General features: G+C 34.1%; 2 protein-coding genes across 2 annotated transcripts; one reads left to right on the top strand and one right to left on the bottom strand.

Annotated features, from left to right (window-relative positions):
* Nucleotides 1–7,625: 7,625 nt before the first annotated feature.
* Nucleotides 7,626–10,404, bottom strand: LOC118028233 (UPF0481 protein At3g47200-like). The gene is made up of 2 exons (XM_035031768.2): nucleotides 10,297–10,404; nucleotides 7,626–9,494 (listed from the first exon to the last, which is right to left on the bottom strand). The coding sequence occupies exon 2, from the start codon at nucleotides 9,479–9,481 to the stop codon at nucleotides 7,847–7,849; it is 1,635 nt and encodes a 544-aa protein (XP_034887659.1). The 5' UTR covers nucleotides 9,482–9,494; nucleotides 10,297–10,404; the 3' UTR covers nucleotides 7,626–7,846.
* A 5,807-nt stretch (nucleotides 10,405–16,211) lies between these two features.
* On the top strand, nucleotides 16,212–18,052 carry LOC118028203 (uncharacterized). Its single transcript, XM_035031742.2, has 2 exons — nucleotides 16,212–16,836; nucleotides 17,002–18,052. Exons 1-2 carry the CDS (start codon nucleotides 16,281–16,283, stop codon nucleotides 17,202–17,204), a joined length of 759 nt encoding a protein of 252 aa, XP_034887633.1. The 5' UTR covers nucleotides 16,212–16,280; the 3' UTR covers nucleotides 17,205–18,052.
* Nucleotides 18,053–21,484: the final 3,432 nt, after the last annotated feature.

The following is a 21,484-nucleotide window of genomic DNA, read 5'->3' as shown; positions in this document are numbered from 1 at the left end:
CAAATTATCATAGCATAAACTAATAAACATTTAGCAATTTAAGACGAAACTAGCAATGCAGCCTGCCTTGGGCAGGACGTTTAAGGGGTGATAATATCTTTCCTTTTACGTAACCAGTCCCGAACCATAGAATCTCTGTTGACCAGTTAGGGTTCCTGGTGACCATACTACTAGGTGGCGACTCCTTAAACAAGATATTTTTCCCTAAAAGAACAAGACGCCAGATATCTGTTCTTTTTCCATAATTCGAGAATTAAATTTTAAGGTCGCCGCGATGTCGGGTGCGACAGAATGGCGACTCCACTGGGGACTAATAGACTAAGCTTTGCCTTTTGTTTATTAATTGCTATAATGTTTGTTATGATATGTTTATTTGTTTATTTTTCTTGAATTTACTGCTTTAGCATGCATCCATGTTTATATTGTCATGCATCACGTTGAGAGCACACACCTGAAAATCTAGGATAAATGGGAAAGTAACGTTACCCCAATGGCTTTAGCCTGGGTAAGACTCGTGAAACCATCCAACTCTCGCTTGATTGTTTACTTGGAAGTGGTTGATATGCCAAACTGATATTACTCAGGGCCTCTATTTTCACACTACTTGTAAGCCTCATATCGACCTTTCATGGACGATCACTGAGCATGCGAGAGACCCTTTGAAACTAGATAATGACCAACCTTTTGATGCACTCAACAATTAGGATTTTCCTATTAGGTTGTCATCCCGTGAAGGACGTGTCTGCATTTCATACGCATTTTTAATTGAATCAACATTTTTGCATAAATTGCATGATTTACATTTACAGGTTGAAATATAGGTTCCCCATTGAAATCTATATATAATAAACCCATTCGAGAAAAATGCAAATGGAAAATGAAGAAAGAGCCCAGTTGGAAGCCCAACATCAAAAAGAGGTGGACAATCTTAAAGAAGAAGTCGCAAGGCTTACTAGTCTACTCGAGCAGGCCTTGAGAGATAAATCTGGAAAAGCAACACTTACAGCTCAGCCTGAACCTATGCGTGTAAATTCCTTCAATCCACAGAATCTGGGGGCAAAATGGTAAAAGAAGATGAGCTGAACAAATTCATTGCCCTAGAACAAAGGATGAGGGCATTTGAGGGAATTCACCTATATGATCCTATAAAGGCTGCTGAGATGTGTTTGGTGCCTAACGTTGTCATTCCTAAAAATTTTAGAGTGCCAGAATTTGTTAAATATACGGGAACTCAATGCCCTATAACTCATCTCAAAGCATACTGCAACAAAATGGCTGAGGTGGTTTATGATGAGAAACTGTTGATTCATTTCTTTCAAGACAGTCTGAGTAATGTTGCTCTCACTTGGTATATGCAGTTGGACAATACTAAGGTTAAAAAATGGAAGGATTTAGTTGATGCCTTCATGAGGCAATATAAGTTCAATATCGACGTGGGACCTGATCGTTTAAGCTTGCAAGCTATGGAGAAGGACAACAAGGAGTCCATAAGAGAATACGCCCGGAGATGGAGTGAGTTAGCTGCACAAGTTAACCCTCCCATGTTGGAAAAAGAGATGATCACTTTATTTTCCGACACCTTTAAAGCTCCGTACTTTGAATACTTGGTTAGAAGCTCTGTACAACATTTCACTGACCTGGTTGTTATAGCTGAGAGGATTGAACAAGCCATTGGGTTAGGTAAGATTGCTAACCCGACTGAGAAGAACGGTTTCACTGAAGGTGGTTGCCAAGACACTTATCATTTCTATAGCTAATTGCTTCACATCGACTCCTATAAATCAATTATCTTGAAGATAAAGCTATGGTGATATTAGGTCGAGAATTATCTACATTTGATTTCAACTGACTATTGAAAAGATGCCCTTGTCGAGGAGAATGAATGATTGAAAGATTCCAGAAATTCCAATCAATGATCGCTAAATGTTTAGCCCCTTTATATGTTATCATGCCAGTATTCATAGCCCAAGATGTTGTCATAAGTTCTTTCTTGTTGAACTTATTTTCTAAAGTTTCAATGAAAATAATGAGTTTGTTATTCAATCGTGTTTACGATTAGCATTATTCATTTTTTCTGAGAGAGTTTTCTTATAAAGATTCACAAACACATCTTTGAAGCCTTGTGCGATCTCATAGACGCAATTCATCTATTTTACCAAAAAATTAGTTTTCCTATTGGAGTTTTGAAAAAAATTGATCTGGCATTTTGATTTCAAAAAAAATAATTTGATGTTTATTCAAAAATGACATTTTTTGACATTCTACTTGTAGAATGACAAGTGAATCAAGCAACTCCATCATTGAGGTGACTAAATTAGAAAAACAATTGTGAAAAAAAAATAAACACCCTTACCCCATTACTCTTGAATCATGTGTTTTTAAATGTATGAATAATGGTATGTAGTGAACTTGTTGCTCATAACTTATGAAATGCATCTTTGCAAAGAATAAACCATCACATTATACGAGGTCAAAGTTTATTGATCATAGTTGCTTGCGCTTGAAATGAGAAAAGGCCATCTTTGTTATTCCTTTCACATTCTAAAATAAGTACATCCCTTGCAAACCCTTTTTGAGCCTGAATAATTTCATAAGAAAAAATCCCGACTAAGATCACACCCTACACTGGGGGCAAATGAAATTTCAATGATCAAGAAGGATGATAAAGCCGTGAGAAAGCCAAAAGGCAAAAGAGCCCAAGAAACTCAAATGCTAGGGATCATGCCCACATCACAAAAAAGGGGGCAAGTGAAATTTCAATTATCAAGAAAGAGGATAAAGCCGTGAGAAAGCCAAAAGGAAAAAGAGCCCAAGAAACTCCAATACTAGGGGGCATGCCCAAAACACAAGAAAAAGTGATAACCAAGATAAAATGAGTATGCTCTAGCGAAGCAATGAAAAAGAAGAAAAGGGGGCAAATCAAAGAAAGAGTGGCAAAGGAAAATATGAATGACGTCAAAAGTCAAACTATTGATCGTGATCTTCAGTCTTTGAAACCCTGAAACACTCTTTGAGCCTTATGAATCATTTTCTTTCATAGCCAAAAACCACAGCCTATGTTACGTGCCTGTAGAAGTCCTTTCTAATCAAGCAAGCAAGCAATCTAGAACAATAAACAATGCTCTCAAAATGCAAAGAATACTTTTTTCATAAGATTCATGACATCAAGAATAAACTACTCATTATTATTCATGCTGATAAAAATAAATGTTCAAAAAGAGACAAGTTTTTCTCATACAAAATCTCGAGCTTTTTCTTGAGCCCTTCATTTCAAAACAAAAGGTCATCTCATGATATGTTTTCACCGAAGACCTCGTTACCAAACACAAGAGTAAATAATCTCTTTTCCCAGAAAGAAAATAACCAAGGAGTTGCAAGATTTCAAAAGCAAATTGTTATTTGACTCACATCGAAATAATTTTTGTTTTCAAAATGCAAGATCAAGATTTCAAGATTCATTCTAGACCCATATTCCTCCACCAAACTGAAAAGGAGACAAATGAGAGAATGGTCTCTTAAAACCTTTATTTATCTAAGTCGCTGACAGAAGCACACTTAGGGGCAATAACCAATACAAGGGGGCAACATTGTGTTTAGAAGGAAAGATTCTAGAAAAGGAGATGGTAATTTCCTTCAACCAGACAAGGGGGCATTTTGGTTTACAAAAGACAGCTCGATCCTTTCAGTATGTGATACCGAATTTTTTTTTAGCAGTGAGACGAGGGGTAATGAATAATCCTCTCAAATTATTTGACGAATCATAAAATCTTTAACAAGCAAGTGGGTCACGATGGGCACCACAAATGCTGAGTTATACAAACAAATTTGGAAGTAGACTTACATGGGCCAACTCGAGTGGGTTGGAAGTCAAGCGACAAAGATGACTCAAATCAGATAGCAAGATCTCACCAACTAATCAACAAGAAGATTGTGAAGAAATGGGGGCCTGTATTTCAAATCAGGTAAAGATGCATGCATATCATCTAAACTTTGAGACATTGAGCAATGATTTCTGCATTAGAAAAAAAAAAAAATTCGAACAGAATCCATCCAGTGGAAGGCCACCTTGAAATGGCGAACATTGAAATTGCTTTTGAAAAATTTTCACTTTTGAGAATTTTTCAACCTGGGCAAGCCGCCCATGAGAATTAGGCTATAAAAAAAAAATCTCTGTATTTTTCCACCACTTTTCAGCCTCAACCATCATAGGTAGTGCATTTCCTATCCTACCTCCATTCGAGCGCGCCTTCGAGCCCTCGTCTTATCTCCATTCGAGCGCGCCTTCGAGCCCTCGTCTTATCTCCATTCAAGCGCGCCTTCGAGCCCTCGTCTGAGTTCGTTTCGAGCGTGCCTTCGAGCCCTCGACCATCAAAGGTAGTGTATGTTCTATCCTACCTCCATTCGAGCGCGCCTTCGAGCCCTCGTCTTATCTCCATTCGAGCGCGCCTTCGAGACCTCGTCTTATTAAAAAAAAATCCTTGTATTTTTCCACTGGGCTGGTAACCCATTACAATGTGACCAACTGGGCCGGTAACCCATTACAATATACCATCCTATACTGGGCAGGTAACCCATTACAATGTGACCATCTGGGCTGGTAACCCATTACAATATACCAACTGGGCAGGTAACACATTACAATGTGACCATCTGGGCAGGTAACCCATTACAATGTGACCATCTGGGCTGGTAACCCATTACAATATACCAACTGGGCAGGTAACCCATTACAATGTGACCACCTGGGCTGGTAACCCATTACAATATACCACCTGGGCTGGTAACCCATTACAATATACCAACTGGGTCGGTAACCCATTACAATATACCATCCTATACTGGGCAGGTAACCCATTACAATGTGACCATTTGGGTCGGTAACCCATTACAATATACCATCCTATACTGGGCAGGTAACCCATTACAATGTGACCATCTGGGCCGGTAACCCATTACAATATACCATCCTATACTGGGCAGGTAACCCATTACAATGTGACCATCTGGGCCGGTAACCCATTTACAATATACCATCACAAAAAAAAAAAAAAAAAAGGTTGTCTTTCAAATGACTTGTTTTCTTTATAAAAGTCATATGTCAATCTCTGGTTTTCGAAGTTTTCAAGACTCTAAAAAAGAAGCAAAAGTTCTTTCTGCATCTACTTTTCTTTATAGATTTACTACACAAAGCTAAAAGAAAATGAAATTTTGTAATATCGTTGGATAATAAATATTATAAAGAGGGGGCAACTGTCATAACCTAATTTTGGCCCATTGGCTTTTAATTTAATTTTTACAGGGTTAAAATGTAAAATTAAAAGATCAGAGACTTATTTCGATGAAAAGTGTGATTTGTCAACTTGCGTGAAAATTAAGGACTATAATGTGTTTTTGCCATTCTATCCTTATCTTTGAGATAATCCTTACTTTCGAAATAATCCTTATTTTCAAGATAATCCTTACCTTCAAGATAATGAAAGTTATCTGATTTCGAATTTGATTCTAATTTGAATTTCAAAAAAGAGAATGAGTTTGATTGAGACTTTAATTCTTACAAGTGATGAGACTCTTGCACTATAAATACTGATCCCAGTCTATGTGCACCGGAGGAGGGAAGGGGAGGAAAAAAAACCCTAAAAGAAGAGATCCCAGAGGAGGCCATTACCAGAAACCCTAAAAAAGGAGACATCTAAAAAAAGAAAGAGGGCGGCGAACCCTATACTAGCAGCCACCCCCTTTAACTTTTTTTTTTAGCCCAGTCTCACTCGACTTCGCCTCCAGCAGCCGCATGCCTAGGTAAGTTTCCTTCCTTCCTTCCTTGTAAAAATAATTAATTGGTTACTGTTGCATATGTTTTTCAATAGCAGAAAATTCCAAAAATATTTGGGGCCTTCATTGATTTATTCTCACTCTACTTCGCCTCCAGCAGCCACATGCCTAGGTAAGTTTCCTTCCTTCCTTGCTAAAATAATTAATTGGTTACTGTTGCATATATTTTTCAATAGCAAAAAATTCCAAAAATATTTGGGGCCTTTGTTGATTTATTTTTTGAGCCCCTCGCACTTGTTTTTATTTTTTTTGTTGTTCTTTGTGTTTTGTATTTTTTATAGATATGCTCAAATCTGTGGACTATTACTATTAAATGCAAACATTGTCATGCAATGTTTTTTTTTTACTTCCATCTAAAAAACAGAAAAATAAAAAAAGGTAAAAAAAATAAAAAATAAAAAAATGTGTATGCACAAATAAAAATAATGTAAATTTATTGGTTTATTCACTTACGCCAGAGTCAGGAATAAAAATATTGATTTAAATTTATATTATTTTTATTTGTTGTATTTGTTTTATTTAGCTAGAAAAATAAAAAATATGTGCATGCATAAAAATAAATTTATTTTTATTTATTTATTCACTGGCGCCGAATCGGGAATAAAAAATATTGATCTAATTTATTTGATAGCTACGTGATATTTACTAACGCCAGAGTTGGAAGTATCCATAGTTGAATATTCACTGCCGCCAGAGTCAGGAATATTATAAGCAAATTATCATAGCATAAACTAATAAACATTTAGCAATTTAAGACGAAAACTAGCAATGCAGCCTGCCTTGGGCAGGACGTTTAAGGGGTGATAATATCTTTCCTTTTACGTAACCAGTCCCGAACCATAGAATCTCTGTTGACCAGTTAGGGTTCCTAGTGACCATACTACTAGGTGGCGACTCCTTAAACAAGATATTTTTTCCTAAAAGAACAAGACGCCAGATATCTGTTCTTTTTCCATAATTCGAGAATTAAATTTTAAGGCCGCCGCGATGTCGGGTGCGACATATTTTATCTAATTTTATTACACGCTCAAAAAATTATGAAAACTGGTTCTTGTCGGATGTATTTCGTACGTAATGAAATTGTAGATGGTTTCATGGAATAATAAAAATATTTTATATAAAGTATTATTTATTTCATGATGTAATAACAAATAGTTAAATCTATAATACTTAAATTAAAAACCATCAATATATGATATATATATTTTTAAAATTATTTTATAATCTTAATTTCAAAAGTATTCTTAACCAAATACATTTAAATTATTATTTATTTAATCTCATTTTCAACCACAATTTTAACTAAACAACTATTTTTCCAATCCAACCTCAACCTCAACCACAACCTGGGAGGATGGGTTGGAAAAATAAGTGTTTAGTTAAAACTGTTGTTGAAAATGAAATTAAACAAATAGGTGACCACCACAACAGTAACTGCATACCAAACACACCCTTATATGTCCGTAGTTTGGATTGGTCAGCCTTTCAGCCCAAGAAAGTGATATTAATCTGCATAGCTTGAAAACCATGGAAGGAAATCTTATATTAACAAGTCATACTTGTGTCTTTTTGTTGATGCCTATTCTTACCCCCCTCGCACACTCGGAGATAATTAAGTTAATTACGTGAGTGTTTAGAAATACGGTAGTTCATGTATTTTACTTGAATTTTAAGTAAAAAATACCATGCTCTACAATATTAAGCGCACACCATGAGGAATTCAAAATAAAATATACAGAATAGTTACATGTGATAAGAATTTTTTAAAATTAATACATCAAAGAGAATATGCCCAACTTAATACTGTTTGTACATTTATACAACATTGAGACAGGACACAAATGCTGGCGGCCATGCCGCCAAGTCAGCAACACCAAACGAACTAAAGCTGCCTGCATGTGTGTGTGTTTATTGACTGCACAGGAAACATGAAATCCACAGCACAACACAACAAAAGCCAACAAACAGGAGCAATAAAACTACACAGGCTCTGGATTGACTTGATCCACTTGGAGTGCTAGCGCAGGCCAAGGATCGCACAAATTGTTTGTACCGAAGTGAGGATGAGGAGGCCAGCTGCACTAACCGTTGCAACACCTTTCCAAAAATTCCCGAAAAATTCCTCTATAAAGTATGCGGGGTTTGTGGCCCAGGAGCTTTTATAATAATCATCCACCGCCGAAAAGATGTCGTGATAACAGGAATGGCTATCAATCGTGTGGACTGATGAAAGACTGTAAATCAGGTCCCTCACTGCATCTTTGTCATTGTGAATTACAATTTTATTTTCCATTAGGAGTTTCGCATCTTTAGGTTTGACAACAAGAATACTCAATAGGTTGATGTAATGGCAGATGTACTCTTGTCCTGGATAAAGACGCTTCTCCAAGGCCATAAGGTTTCTGAAGAGACGTTCAGTGTTGCCGTCTATCTCAAGCTTTGGTATGTAAAACTCTGTTCTCAATCTACTGAAATCTACATCAAGTAAGCAGTCACGTTCTCGTGGAATCTTAAACTTAACTCCTGCTTGGCGGAGCCTGGTTGCACTGTGAAAGCTTTTGATTTGTTCTACAGACTTGCCATTTCGAGTGAAGGATAGTAAAGATCTTACCAAATCAGTGAAATGCTTTGGCGTTGTTTCTGCAGGAGGGAGGTTACTTGGAAGGTGGCGTTTAAAATAGGAACAAGCAAGAGTTTTAAATTCCGTGTCTTTTCCTTTAGTGTTTTCTGGAAGAAGGTCATATAATTTCTCAAGAATAAAGAATGGAAGCTGATTTTCAAGCAAAATCAAGTCCCGTCGAATCGCCAACCTCAACCCTGGTTCTTTCAATATAGAATCTTTTTTAAACACCTCTCCATCTTTATCTTCATTGTACTTGAGGAATAGCTCGAAGATGAATATAGCATCGTACAGAATCAGACCCAGAAAGTCTTCAGATTTTTCAATTTCATGGGAACCATCTTCATAACATTGGCGGATCTTATCTTTATCTTTTTCCAGGGCATCCCAAAACTTGTCCTCAGCCCCTTCCCGTTCCCTTTCATTTGACACCCTGCCTTTCCAGAACTGTTCATAGTATACATACTTTTTCCTTTCCATGAAACGCAGATTTCTGTTGCCGTTGTGAATAGGGCCTATAGAAATTTGTCGAGGACTGTACATGGCTTTATTTGATTTGCGAAGTGCCTTGCCAACTCTGTAGATGCACACATCACTCTCTTGTTCATAATTCAAAGCTGCTCTAACATGACGGGTTACTTTTCCATGCTCAGCAAATTGTTGTGCTTTGTATGAATTTCCAGAAATATGTTGATGAAACAATGCTTCAGAATGAATTTCAGTATTATCTGCAAGGTAGTCTCCGGCTGAAGAATATGGTGAATGAATTTCAGCATTATCTCCAAAGTAGTCTCCGGCTGAAGAATATGGTGGATGAATTTCGGCGGCATAGTCTCCGGCTGAAGAATATGTTTGATGGATTTCGGCATTATCTCCATGATAGTCTCCGGCTGAAGAATAAGGTGGATGAATTTCGGCATTATCTCCATGATAGTCCCCTCCGCCATATGAAAAGTACGGTGAATGAATATCAGAATTATCTCCATAGTTATATTGGCCAAGTGAAAAATATGGTGAACGAATTTCTCCCATCTATTGCAATTTGCTGCCAAGATGATAGATAAACGAATCATTATTTACCAATAAAAACAATTTCTCAAAAATTAAGATTATACGACAGGGAAAAGTAACTTATTTTCTTAATTAAAGAATTATGTAAAAAATTAATATATTAAAAAAAAGTTATGCGTTTCAAGTTTTTGCTTCCGTAATCAAAGACAATATATAGTAACATTTGCCATTAATATTTGCTTCTCAAGAATCTGATTTCTAGTCCTGTTCTCCAAATGAATAAATTATAAATTACTCCCTATAAATAAAATGAAATCAAATAGCGAGTCTAGTTCTAAAAACTAATTAATTAGTACGAAAATTATAATATATCCATGGCTCTTCATCTAACAAGCTTACATCTACTTGTGCTCCTTTTAACGATCATCTTTTATTTTCAGGTCAGATATAGCTCAACGAGACAAAGATTATCTCTTCAATCTGATCATAAAAGACATGTTATCCACATCAAGATTTATAGATTCATAGATAGTACTGTATACTTTTACTTCTAATTAACGTCCTAGTACGCAGTAAAAAAAAGTAGCAACTATCCTCAGGTTTCTCATGGTGATTTTTAACAACAATATTCCTTTCAAAGCAGAGGAAAGGTGAAAATTAACTCGTTTCAAGTGTTTGCACTTGCTAACTTACTAATTAAGAGCCAAAAGAAATTAGAACTAGAGTTTCAGAGGGATGATTTTCATAGTGTATCAAAATATTATGGAAGGAAGAAACATGGATGGAGAGAAAACAAAACTAATTAATGAGCAAATTAAGCAAACCAGAGCACGCACCTTGGCCTGTACTGGAGAAGGGCAATTGTTTGCTTCAAGCAGCAGCAGAGCCACTTTCCTAGAAGCAATACTGAGATGCTGTACGCAGCCTCTCTCACTCTCACTCTCACTCTTTTCGATTTGTTTATATTTAGCTCCTTGACTCGATGTCATATATATAGTACTCTTTCCTTTGCTCTCATTGTTTCTTTCTTTAATCTTCAAGTAACTAGCTAGTTAGGTTAACTCCTTTGATTATTGAGAAATTTTATTTAATATGCTCGCATAAAATTTTCTAGCTAGTCTAATAGATTCCTGACCACTAAGTTTTGGGCTGTTAGTGAATTAATATAATAAAGTTGGAATTTGTTCCACAATTTATGTTTTTTTTAGGTGAAATGATTTTTCTACATCATATTTTAAATAAATTTAAAAAATATCAGCACAATATACAAGTTTTAATTTCAAAAATATTTTTCATTAGGCATTGTTTGATAAATTAAATTTTAGATGAGTTGATTTTTTTCATATCATATAAAATCATGATAGAAATCTCATCCAATAATTTAATCAGATAGAATTCAAAGCCACTTAATTATCAAATTTAGTTGGAATAACATCTAAAACTGTTAGAGAATAATATAAATTATATCCTGAAACCTCCCCTAAAAGTTCAAGCTTTTGGGTTGAGATTGTTCTTTGACATGATATCAGAGTCTTGATGATCTAGTGGTCACGAGTTCGAATCTCACCATCCCCATTTATTTGATAAAATTAAGCACAAGGTGATATAGACCTGTGCAAGTTTCAAGCCCAAATGGCTTTCACTTGAGGGAGTGTGTTAGAGAATAATAAAAATCATATCCTGGAACCTCACTTAAAAGCTTCAGCTTTTGGGTTGAGATAGTTCTTTGACAAAAACTATTACCAATATCTCATTTAATAATTCAATTTTTTTTTAAATTAAGATAGTTTTTAACATGTTAAGATAGACTCTAATTGACAAACCGTCCCAAATTTATTTCTAAGAACTTAATTTATTAAATGAAACTCCAAAAAATGATATAACATTATGTTGGATTCAGTTGGTAATATAAAGAGATTACGTTGGTGATTCCATATGACATTCATATCACTAAGATTAAAGCCTCAGCTAAGAAAAAAGTATTACTTATATCTTGTAATTTATAAATCAATGGTAAGAAAAAATATTATTTATAATCATTTAGTATTATTACAGTAATAAAAGCTTGAGATTAAATGATTTGTTTTTTCTATGATTGTTAATATTTTGATGGTTACTAGAGGTATATTTGATCGTTAATTTCATGATCCGTGAAAATTAATCAAGATACACGCAAGTTGGTCCAAACAACTCAAATAAATAAATAAAAAAATTATAATTAATTGTATCAATGATTAGTGATGGTAACGAATTGTGCATGTGAACGATGAAGTACGTAATGGAATTTTTTTAATATATGAGCCGCCAGAGTGTTTTAGTTGGTGGAATTTTTTAATTCACAAATCAATACTATTATTTAATTAACAAGGTCTCTGTCGATTTAAAATTAAATTATTAAAAGAACTTTATTGGGGTTGGCATGGTTAATTAACTTCAACTAGAAACTTTAAGAACCGGGAGAAATGAACTTTAGACGAGCGGTTACTCCTCCTCCTTTTGTATTTTTTAGTTTCATCCTAAATATTTTTTAATTTTAAATTAGTTTTTATAATTATTTTTACTTTATCTTTTATAAGATTATACAATATCAAATAAATATTTCTAAATTTAATTTATACTCATTTCATGATTGTATTTTTATTATCATATAAAAATAGTTAAAAAAACAACGTTATTAAATTTAATGAAGTCTATGATATAAGTCGCGAGTTTGATGAATTAAATCATGAAATTTAAGTTAATTCAATATATATCATTGTTTTAATATTACAAAATATCATCTTGATTTTTTTTTTTAAAACAAACTAAATATTTAAACATGTCAAGTCAATTAAGTTACATTTAAATAACTCTCATTTAGGTTAATTTTAAAACTCAAGTTACACGAAGAGTCAGGTTGAAAAATATTTTACAACTAGCTAACAAATCTCATTTCAAAAAACTTGAATGGCTAGATTAAACTTCAAGAATGATTTGATAAACAGTAAGTTGGATTCTAAATTTCACGTTCGAGACACTAGATTTCACTGCTATATTTTCCCCTGCATCCAGTCGGTGCTATAAAAAGAGATTACGTTGGTGGCTTCATGTGGAGATTCATATCACCAAGAATGAAGCCACAGCTAAACACAAGACCTACAGAGTACGTAATAGATTTTTCTAATAACTGAGCCACCAGAGTGTTTTAGGTGATGAATTTATTTTTTTTTCTTTCCCTTTTGATTAATGAGTTGAAGAAAAGGAGAATATATGACGTTATCGCATGTGTTATGGCAAAGGTAATATAAAGTATTTTAGGAATAATAATAGTAGACTAAACTGCATCCAAGCCCGTAACCTATTGGTTAAAGTGTCATTAGTATCTGAATAAAAATTTGACGTCATTATCCTTGAGTAAATTGTTTAATTTATTTAGTCCATTCCCTAGTTCATCCGCTCATCACAAAAATTTAAATCTTTTGAATGCAACCGAAGCTTAATTAATTATCAAATTCAATCGTAATAGTATAATAATATATACAATAATTCTTAAAATCTCATCTAATAACTTTGTTTTTTAAATTAAGATAATTTCTGATATGTTATCATAAGCTACTCCGATGAACAAATATTCACAAATTGATTTCAAAAACTTAAATTGTTAAATTAGCCTCCAAGAATAATTTGATCAACATTAAGTTGATTCTGATTCTAAATTTTACAATAGAGACACTAAAACTCTCTCTGCCAGATTCTCCCTTACACTCAATTGGTATTATAAGGAGATTCCGTCGGCGACTCCATATGGACATTCATATCGCTAATTTATAATGAATTGTAGCAGTGATTAGTGGATGGTTGGTAATGGATAGGGAAATGTGACCTACAAAATAGATAATGGGATTTTTTAACATCCGAGCCACCGGAGGGTTTAGGTGGTGAAGGTTTCATTCCCCACATGCACTTGTTAGTTGTTAAAAGAGTTAGAGAATATTTAACGTTATGTACAGGAGGTAAAGCAAAGCTAATATAAAAATATTTTAGGAATAATTAACTATAAGGACTAAACTGTAACCAACCCCAAGACTAATGGTCTAATTACCATTATCTTTGGGCAAAAAGATTCTATGCTCATGGTGTATATATGAACAAATTGTTAGATTTAATTTAGTTCATACATTAATTTAAATTAATATTTATTAATTATTGTTTGACATATATTATGATTTTATGGGATAATGGGATTTTTTAACATCCGAGCCACCGGAGGGTTTAGGTGGTGAAGGTTTCTTTCCCCACATGCATTTGTTAAAAGAGTTAGAGAATATTTAACGTTATGTACAGGAGGTAAGGCAAAGCTAAATATAAAATATTTTAGGAATAACTATAATGGTTAAATTGTAACCAACCCCAAGACTAATGGTCTAATTACCATTATCTTTGGGCAAAGATTCTATGCTCATGGTGTATGAACAAATTGTTAGATTTAATTTAGTTTATTTATTAATTTAAATTAATATTTATCAATTATTGTTTGATACAGCCTTATGTTCCCCTCTGAAGGCTTTCATACAAAAGAGGGTCCAAGCTTCATTTTCTGGTAAAGCTTGGAGTTCATAAACATGACTAGTGTTCTCTATAGATTCAGCCAAGTTACTTAAACGTGTAGTGAAGATAATTCTACTACCACAGTTACAATCTGGAAATGCATACTTTATTGTTTCCAAGCGTTTACATTCCATATATCATCCAAAACAATGACATACCTCCTTCTCCATAGATAATTTCTTAGAGCATCAATTAATTGCAAGTCAGTCATTGATTACAAATTATCCGGAACAGGTTCGTTAGCTGTCACCAGAAACCCCTGCAGAGCAACTCGTAGGAGCTCCGTGGATGCAAACGATTTGGAAACTGTAACCCAAGAATGGGTATCAAAGCTTCTTCTGATGGGGTGGCTGTCATAGACTTTCTTTACGAGGCACTAATAAAAAAATATAGTAATTAGCAACGGACTACTCCGTTACAAATAATACTAAAATCCATTGTTAAAATTATTTAGCAATTGAATCAGCAACGGCAAAAAATCGAATGCAGATTTGTCGTTGCTGATTTTTTAGCAATAGATTAATTCGTTGCTGATTTTGCAGAAACGGAAAATCCGTTGCTTACAATTATCCGTGTTTCTTCTGCTACAAAGGAAGCCAGTTTCTCGAGCACCACCTGCACTGCGATCATGGCAGTGGCTTCTTGCTCCAGAATCACCAATCCTGATCTCTTTTCTCTCGCCAAAAATTTGAAGAACGGAAAAACAAAAACCCTTGATGTAGTTTCTATCTCAGATGTTTGCTACAGGGTTCCACGCTTAATTAACAATTCCTTCTACTGATTCATTGGGCATGAAAGATAACATTTTTTTCGTTTAAGAAAATTATCATGTGGACCATATGGCCCTAGGCAAATTAAGGCCTCAAATATAGCCAGCTATAGCATGGGATAGCCAGTGGTATCATTTGTCATTTTTATAAGTTAGGGGGCTGATATGGTATTTAAAAAATGATGATTTTTTTTAAAAAATTTTAAATCTTAAGACTAATATCTAACTAAAAATTCCTTCTGCTGATTCATTGTTCATGTGATAATGTGCTTGGCATGTGTCCAACAACCCATGTCATATTTCAATAGGATAACATGTGGTCAAATTGAACCTGTCGTTCTTGTGTTTTCACATGGGCAGGAAGCTACCTAAACCTCTGATATATGTGATTTACTCCTGGTTTTATAAATTAGAAAGTGTAAATTGTAAAACCCAACCAATAAGATATCTACATGCATGTTATCAGTAAGTGTAAATTGTAGATTAATATTTTTCACAAGTTATCCTAGTGCTTGCTTGGACTTGCTCAACAAACAGGAAAAAAAAAATGAAGTCTCAGCGATCAGTCATCAGAGTCTGTAAATGTTGCAGATAATTTAAGTTTGTTTACCAAATTTTTCAAGAACATGTTTGTCTTTGGTAGCTTATTGTCATAGCTGTGAACTCTGAAGAAAATTGATCTAAGAAACCAAAGTCCTGCTATGTAATTCCATTTTGTTCTAGATTGTACATGAATACAGGCTTGGTGATTATGCCCAAGAAGAAAACTAAGGAAATAGTAGGTGAGTAGTGTACTGAAAATAAATATTTTTTTGGTATGTAAGAAGAAATATCATGTATTTTCATCATACTACATAGATTGGGTATAGAGTGTATCCTCTGTTGGGGTCAGTTTATACCGCAGATCTAAAACAATAGCACACAGGAATTATAAAAGAGGAGGGATCGCTAGGGATACAAGATTTGCAACCAAAAATATGACCTGACATGTTGAGGAAAACAGAGGGAGGTGTTTTTTAAAACACAAGGCAGATTTTTATGATTTTCTTCCTTTTGGTCATTAAATTTTTAAAACAATTCTGCTATCACTCATAGCTTCTCGTTGCTCCCTTGTTCCGATTAGAAACAGAGATTCAAGAAGCTATGCTACGTCCTGAGAGAAGAGTTCCAACGAAATCTACTGTAAGTTCCGAAGACACTCTTTTTCCAGAAAATCATTCCTCTGCTTTGCATAAAGTGATCCATGAATCTGTAGAAGAGGAACCTGTATGGTTAGGACATTGTCTTGTTGGGTCAATTAAAGAGGGTGTGAATTAACGTGGGCCTGGTTTCGCTATGCAATAGAGACAATGAAGATGAAGCAGGAAGAGGAAAAGAAGCCTCAATTGCTCAACATGGCAAATTCAGTTGAAGTGACTTGACTCAAAGAAACCAATTTCAGTTGTTTATATTTGCTTAGGAAGCATGGCGAACTTCACTGCCTCTCAGCTTAAGGAGAATGCAGAGGAAATGAGGAGCAGAGCAAAGAAGCTAGGAGAAACGGCCAGGAAGTGTGGTAAAAGCTCGGGCTCTTTAAATATGAAGGAAAAGCACAAGAAAAAGAAGAGTGTGAAACAACTTGAAACTGAAGAAGTTGGAAACAGTGACAAACCTGTTATCAAAACTGTCCTGGTTGGAATTAAGAGAATGGATGCTCGTGCTTACAGGGAACTGTTCAAACAGGAACAAAAGAACGCTAAACTGGAAGGTAGCCAAGATCTGATAGTAAATAGGACACCTGGGGTTGATACTGAGGTGAGGAGTGGTTGCAAAGTGATGTCTTCTAAACAAAAAAGAAGTATTGACGACTTGAATTTTGATGCTACGGAAATGGTTTCAAATGAAGATGGTGATGCAGCTCCATATGAGCGCGGCAGGACTGATTCTGTGGATTCATGTTCCGAAAGGCAAAGGTTAAAGAAGCGCAATAAAGTGTCCAACAATAACACTGATTCGCCTTCTCTGAAAGCTGCTTTAATAGGTAACTGGCTAGTTTCACTGTTGATTAATTGTTCTGGACCTCTGGTTTTGTTCCTTATCCTGTAAGCACAGATGGTATACTCTTCTCAGAGTATTAGGTGGCAAACATTGTGGGATTTCCTTGATTTTTTTAATCAATCTTCATAAAATGTCTCTTTTTCTGCAGGAACTTCTGGAGCTCCAGTGCATAAGATGTCTCAAGTCATGCCAAGTTCAAGTGGCCTTCTTAACACAACTGATGCGAATCACGTTTCTAACTTCTCACATTTGACTAGTAAATTATCACAAGTACTGAAAGCCGACATGGTTGGGTATGATGGAGGAAGGAACTTGCATGATGATTCTGAGAAGAGTCTCCATCTTTTTTGAAGCCTGAGATAGCAAAACTTTGTGAAAATTTGCAACTCCCAGTATGCATCTCATCCCTCGGAAGAAGTTAATTTCTCTAGCACTTGTTCATGAATGCTGCAGTAGGTTCTTTGATGTGGTGTATTGGGTCTGCCTATCTACTGCTACTCTTAGTACTTTGAATTGGTTTCAGAATTGATTTTAAGCATAGAAATAAAGAAGAAAAGATCTGGTAAATACCCTACTTTTTGTGCATTCAAGCCATCAACCTTGCAATGATCCCTACTGTTGATGATCTGCTATTTTTTCCATCTCCTCTAGTGTTTCTCTGGGTTGTGAGAGGCAAATCTCATGGGTCACTGAGTAACAATATAGAAGGAAAAGGGAAAACTTAAAAAATAGAAGAAAACTCTCTCTGGTCTTAGTTGGCTTACATTGCCAGGACTCAATTAACCAAATTCTATCTTCACTCTATTAAAAGTGAGGGAAATGATATGCTTACTGCTTTGATGGGTTCTTTTACTTTATTAACATGTTTACTCTGGACTTGTGAATTTGCTGGAAGTTGCTGGGTCATGTATCAGGAAACATCATTATTTTCATAATTGATCTCAAGATTATGCAGCAGTATTTCTTTTATGATGTCGTTATGTTGACATGTTTCACTATCCCTTCAGGAAAATGTCAAAGTCATGGTGGAACAGTTTCGGGAATATGTACTGAATAATCACCATGTCAGTAGAGAACCACCTAGCTTATTGCAGGCATTTCTGATATCCTTGGTTAGAACCTTCTTTTTTCTATATTTTCCTGCTGTTTGATCGTTAATTTACTTGTGACCAGGGGCGGAGCTAGGATTATTTGTTAGGGGAGGCCATAATTAATATAATAAAAATTTAATATTTATTTTAATTTATTATACATGAGTTGTAAAAAATACATGTATAATTTAGTTTTATTCAAATTACTACAAATATATAATGATTTTTTAAAAAAATACCTATATCAAACATTCTAGTATGCTTTTTGTTGAATGCATTATTTACTCGTGAATAAGGTGATTGTTTCAGTGTAATGAAGGATTATGGAGCGGGCTTTTTTATCTGAGTTGAGGTTGGAATTTATCATATCTGATTATTTTGAAGATGAAAAGTATGCTTGGCGAAGAATATCTTGACATGCTCCTCTACCTATTGGTTCTATATTATTTCCTATACGATGTGTCCATAGCTTGGTTTGGTCAATCTTTCAGCCCAAGAAAGTGACATTAATTTGCATAGCTTGAAAACCAAGGAAGGAAATATTATATTAACAAGTCATTCTTGTGTCGTTTTGTTTATGCCTATTCTTATCCCCCTCGGGCACTTAGAGATAAGTTACGTGAATATTTAGAAATATGGTAATTTATTTATTTTACTAGAAAAAATATTAAATTAATATATTTTTAAATAAAAAATATTATGCTCTATAATATATTAAACCCACATTATGAGAAATCCAAAATAAAATATAAAGAATAGTTACATGTCTTCAGTAGCAGAGGCACAATGGGGCAACCGGGGGCAATTGTCTCCTTAATCTTTTTTTTTTTCAAAGTATTTTTTATATTAAAATATTAATATAATAGTTTTACATGGTTAATTGTCTTTGTTAGCTATTAATTGATCTAAGCTCTTTTCTTCTTCTTTTTTCCACTATTGCCCCTGCCTATTTCTTTTCTACAAAATTTTGCCTATTTCTTTTCTACAAAATTTTTCTTCGAATCCAAATCTATTAATTAGTTAAAACAAATAACTTCTTATGATTTATACTTTAGGGAAGTTTTCTTCATCTTTTCTATGTGTTTCATTATCTAATTTTAGTTTTTATTTTTTTATAATTAGTTATTGAAAATGTTGGGGTTTATAATAATGTATGGGTTTGTTGAATTAATATGTGTATGAGTAATTATATATGCTAATGGATATGAATTGAATTGAGTTTTGATGAATTAATAAGTATTTTGCTATGAATTTCATATGAAAAATGATGGTGATGAATTTACTAGGATTAAAAATAAAGTACATGACAACTAAAAAATTACCGGCATAATAGATAAATTAAAAATATATATATATATATATATATATTTAATATTTATGTTCACATCAATTTATGACAATTCTTTTAAGTTATGATTTTAGATGTTATATACATCTAATAGTTGTAGAGATGACAAGTTTCCCAAACAATTTGGGGAGTGACCCTCCAAAATTATTTCCGGAGAGATCTAACCGCTTAAAATTCTTCAATTCACACCAACTTGTATGATTTATCTCGAAATAGTCAAAATATATAGTGTTGAAAGAATCTTGAGTGGATGGAGAGTTGTTAATTTACCTTGACACATTGGCCAACAGACAATACTTTAAGAGTAGGCAATGTTCTGATGTTCTGAAGAAAGTTTAATGGGAGAGAAGTAAGATCTAGATGGAATTTTTCAAGAGTGCTCGAATTAAAGAAAGTCCTTGTGAAAGAGAAAAAAGAAAAGGTACGATGAAAATAGTGGTGGCACAGAGTAGCCATTCCTTTCAATATTATTAATTAAGATTTTAAGAAACTAAACACTAATTTACGTTGACTTAAATTAGTATCCTTGAGAGAAAGGGTATTAAGGGATGGCTTTTATTCCTTAAGATTGCGTTTTTGTCAAGAAGGATAGATTGGAAGTATCCATTTTGTGTATTGTAATATAATCATATGTTAAGCTTGGCTTAACAAAATGAAGCAGAAGGGTGAGAAGCAGGGGAGGAGAAGAAGGAAAACAGAGAATTGAGAGACTCTGGCTCTTACGTAATCCTCCTACCATTATATTCTTACACGGTTTCTTACAATAATTGTCAAGAAGTAATTTTTAATCATCCTAATTTTTATTAATCTTTAGAGATGAAAGCACTGTCAAACATGATGAAATGCTATCGTTGATTACTAAATGGATATAAAGTCCTCAATTTTCTCAAGAGAATGTAACTTACTATTGTTTCCTGTCACCCCATTGTCTGATAGATCCAAAGACTTGAAAGAGGAAAACCCATTGAAACATGATAAAATGTTTTTATCATTATTAAATCGGTTAGAAGTTAGGTCAAGTACCTCCAGTTTCCTCAGTTTTGATGATAGGACTTCGAAGCCTGGAAGAGAAACACATCAAAGCAAGATAATTTGAATTGATCAAATGCTGTTGTTCAATTGATATATGGTTCTCAAATTATACATAAAAAGAATGATACATGAACACATAGTTAATTATAAAATAGGTTGTGTAACCTTCAAAGATTAACAAACAATTTTTAATCATTCTAATTTTGATCTTATTGAAAAAAAAACAATTTATGGATATGAAGTCTTTAAGTCTAACAAGATAAAATGCTATCATTAAATTTATCATTACATAGATATAAAGTCCTCATTTTTCTTGATAAAGAAAACATATAATTAAGAGAATGTCAAGTGAAGCAATTAGATAGAAACTGTGTATTATACTTGATCCTGTCAACTTATTTAATGATAGATCCAATGAAAGCACACTCAGAATTTGATAAGATGCTACTGTTCAATTGATTGGCACTCAGGTTAAGGTTCTCTAACTTTCCCAGCCTCATCGGTTGGAGTTGAAAACCTACAACATATATATATATATATAATTCTCAAATTTTACATCAAAAAAATATACAGTGCATAGATTAAGGAAGAAGATAGATTGCAAGTATCCGTTCTATACATCGTCACTCGTAATTTTTAATCATTCTAATTTTGGTCCAGCTCACTTTAATCACTTTAGTTGAGGTGCGCGCAAGTTGGCCCGGACACCCACGTTAAACTATAAAAAAAAAAAAAAACAATTTATGGATAAGTTGAAAGCTCCATAGATATAAATCTTCAGGGATGAAAGCTCAGTCAAACATGATGAAGTGCTATCATTATATTGATCGTTAAATAGATATAAAGTCCTCAATTTTCTTGATAAAGAAACCGTATAAAAGAATGTAAATCCTGTCAACTGCAACTCATCAAAGCTAACATACTGTAAGATACTATAATCTCCACTGCAACTATACAAAGCTAACATACTGTAAGATAGCTAACATACAAAATATGTGTAGGGCTAACACAAATTCTTCCAAATTGAGTCCATCTTGGAGGTCAGAAGGTTGGAGTTCTACTAGAAAAAGATACCTCTGGAGAGAGAAATTAAGGAAGCCGGAACTGCTTAGAGTTTAGCTACCGAAGCTTCAAGTTAAGATCATTTTCATTATGACAAA

Source organism: Populus alba, chromosome 5, assembly GCF_005239225.2.
Source record: "Populus alba chromosome 5, ASM523922v2, whole genome shotgun sequence".
In the NCBI taxonomy this organism is placed as follows: domain Eukaryota; kingdom Viridiplantae; phylum Streptophyta; class Magnoliopsida; order Malpighiales; family Salicaceae; genus Populus; species Populus alba.
This window is presented reverse-complemented; position numbering and strand designations above follow the sequence as displayed.

Bases quoted from the DNA above. Each gene is read 5' to 3' on its own strand.
- LOC118028203 (XM_035031742.2), top strand. From the start codon at position 16,281: ATGGCGAACTTCACTGCCTCTCAGCTTAAGGAGAATGCAGAGGAAATG. The intron at 16,837-17,001 runs GTAACTGGCTAG...CTTTTTCTGCAG, and splicing joins TCTGAAAGCTGCTTTAATAG to GAACTTCTGGAGCTCCAGTG.
- LOC118028233 (XM_035031768.2), bottom strand. From the start codon at position 9,481: ATGGGAGAAATTCGTTCACCATATTTTTCACTTGGCCAATATAACTAT.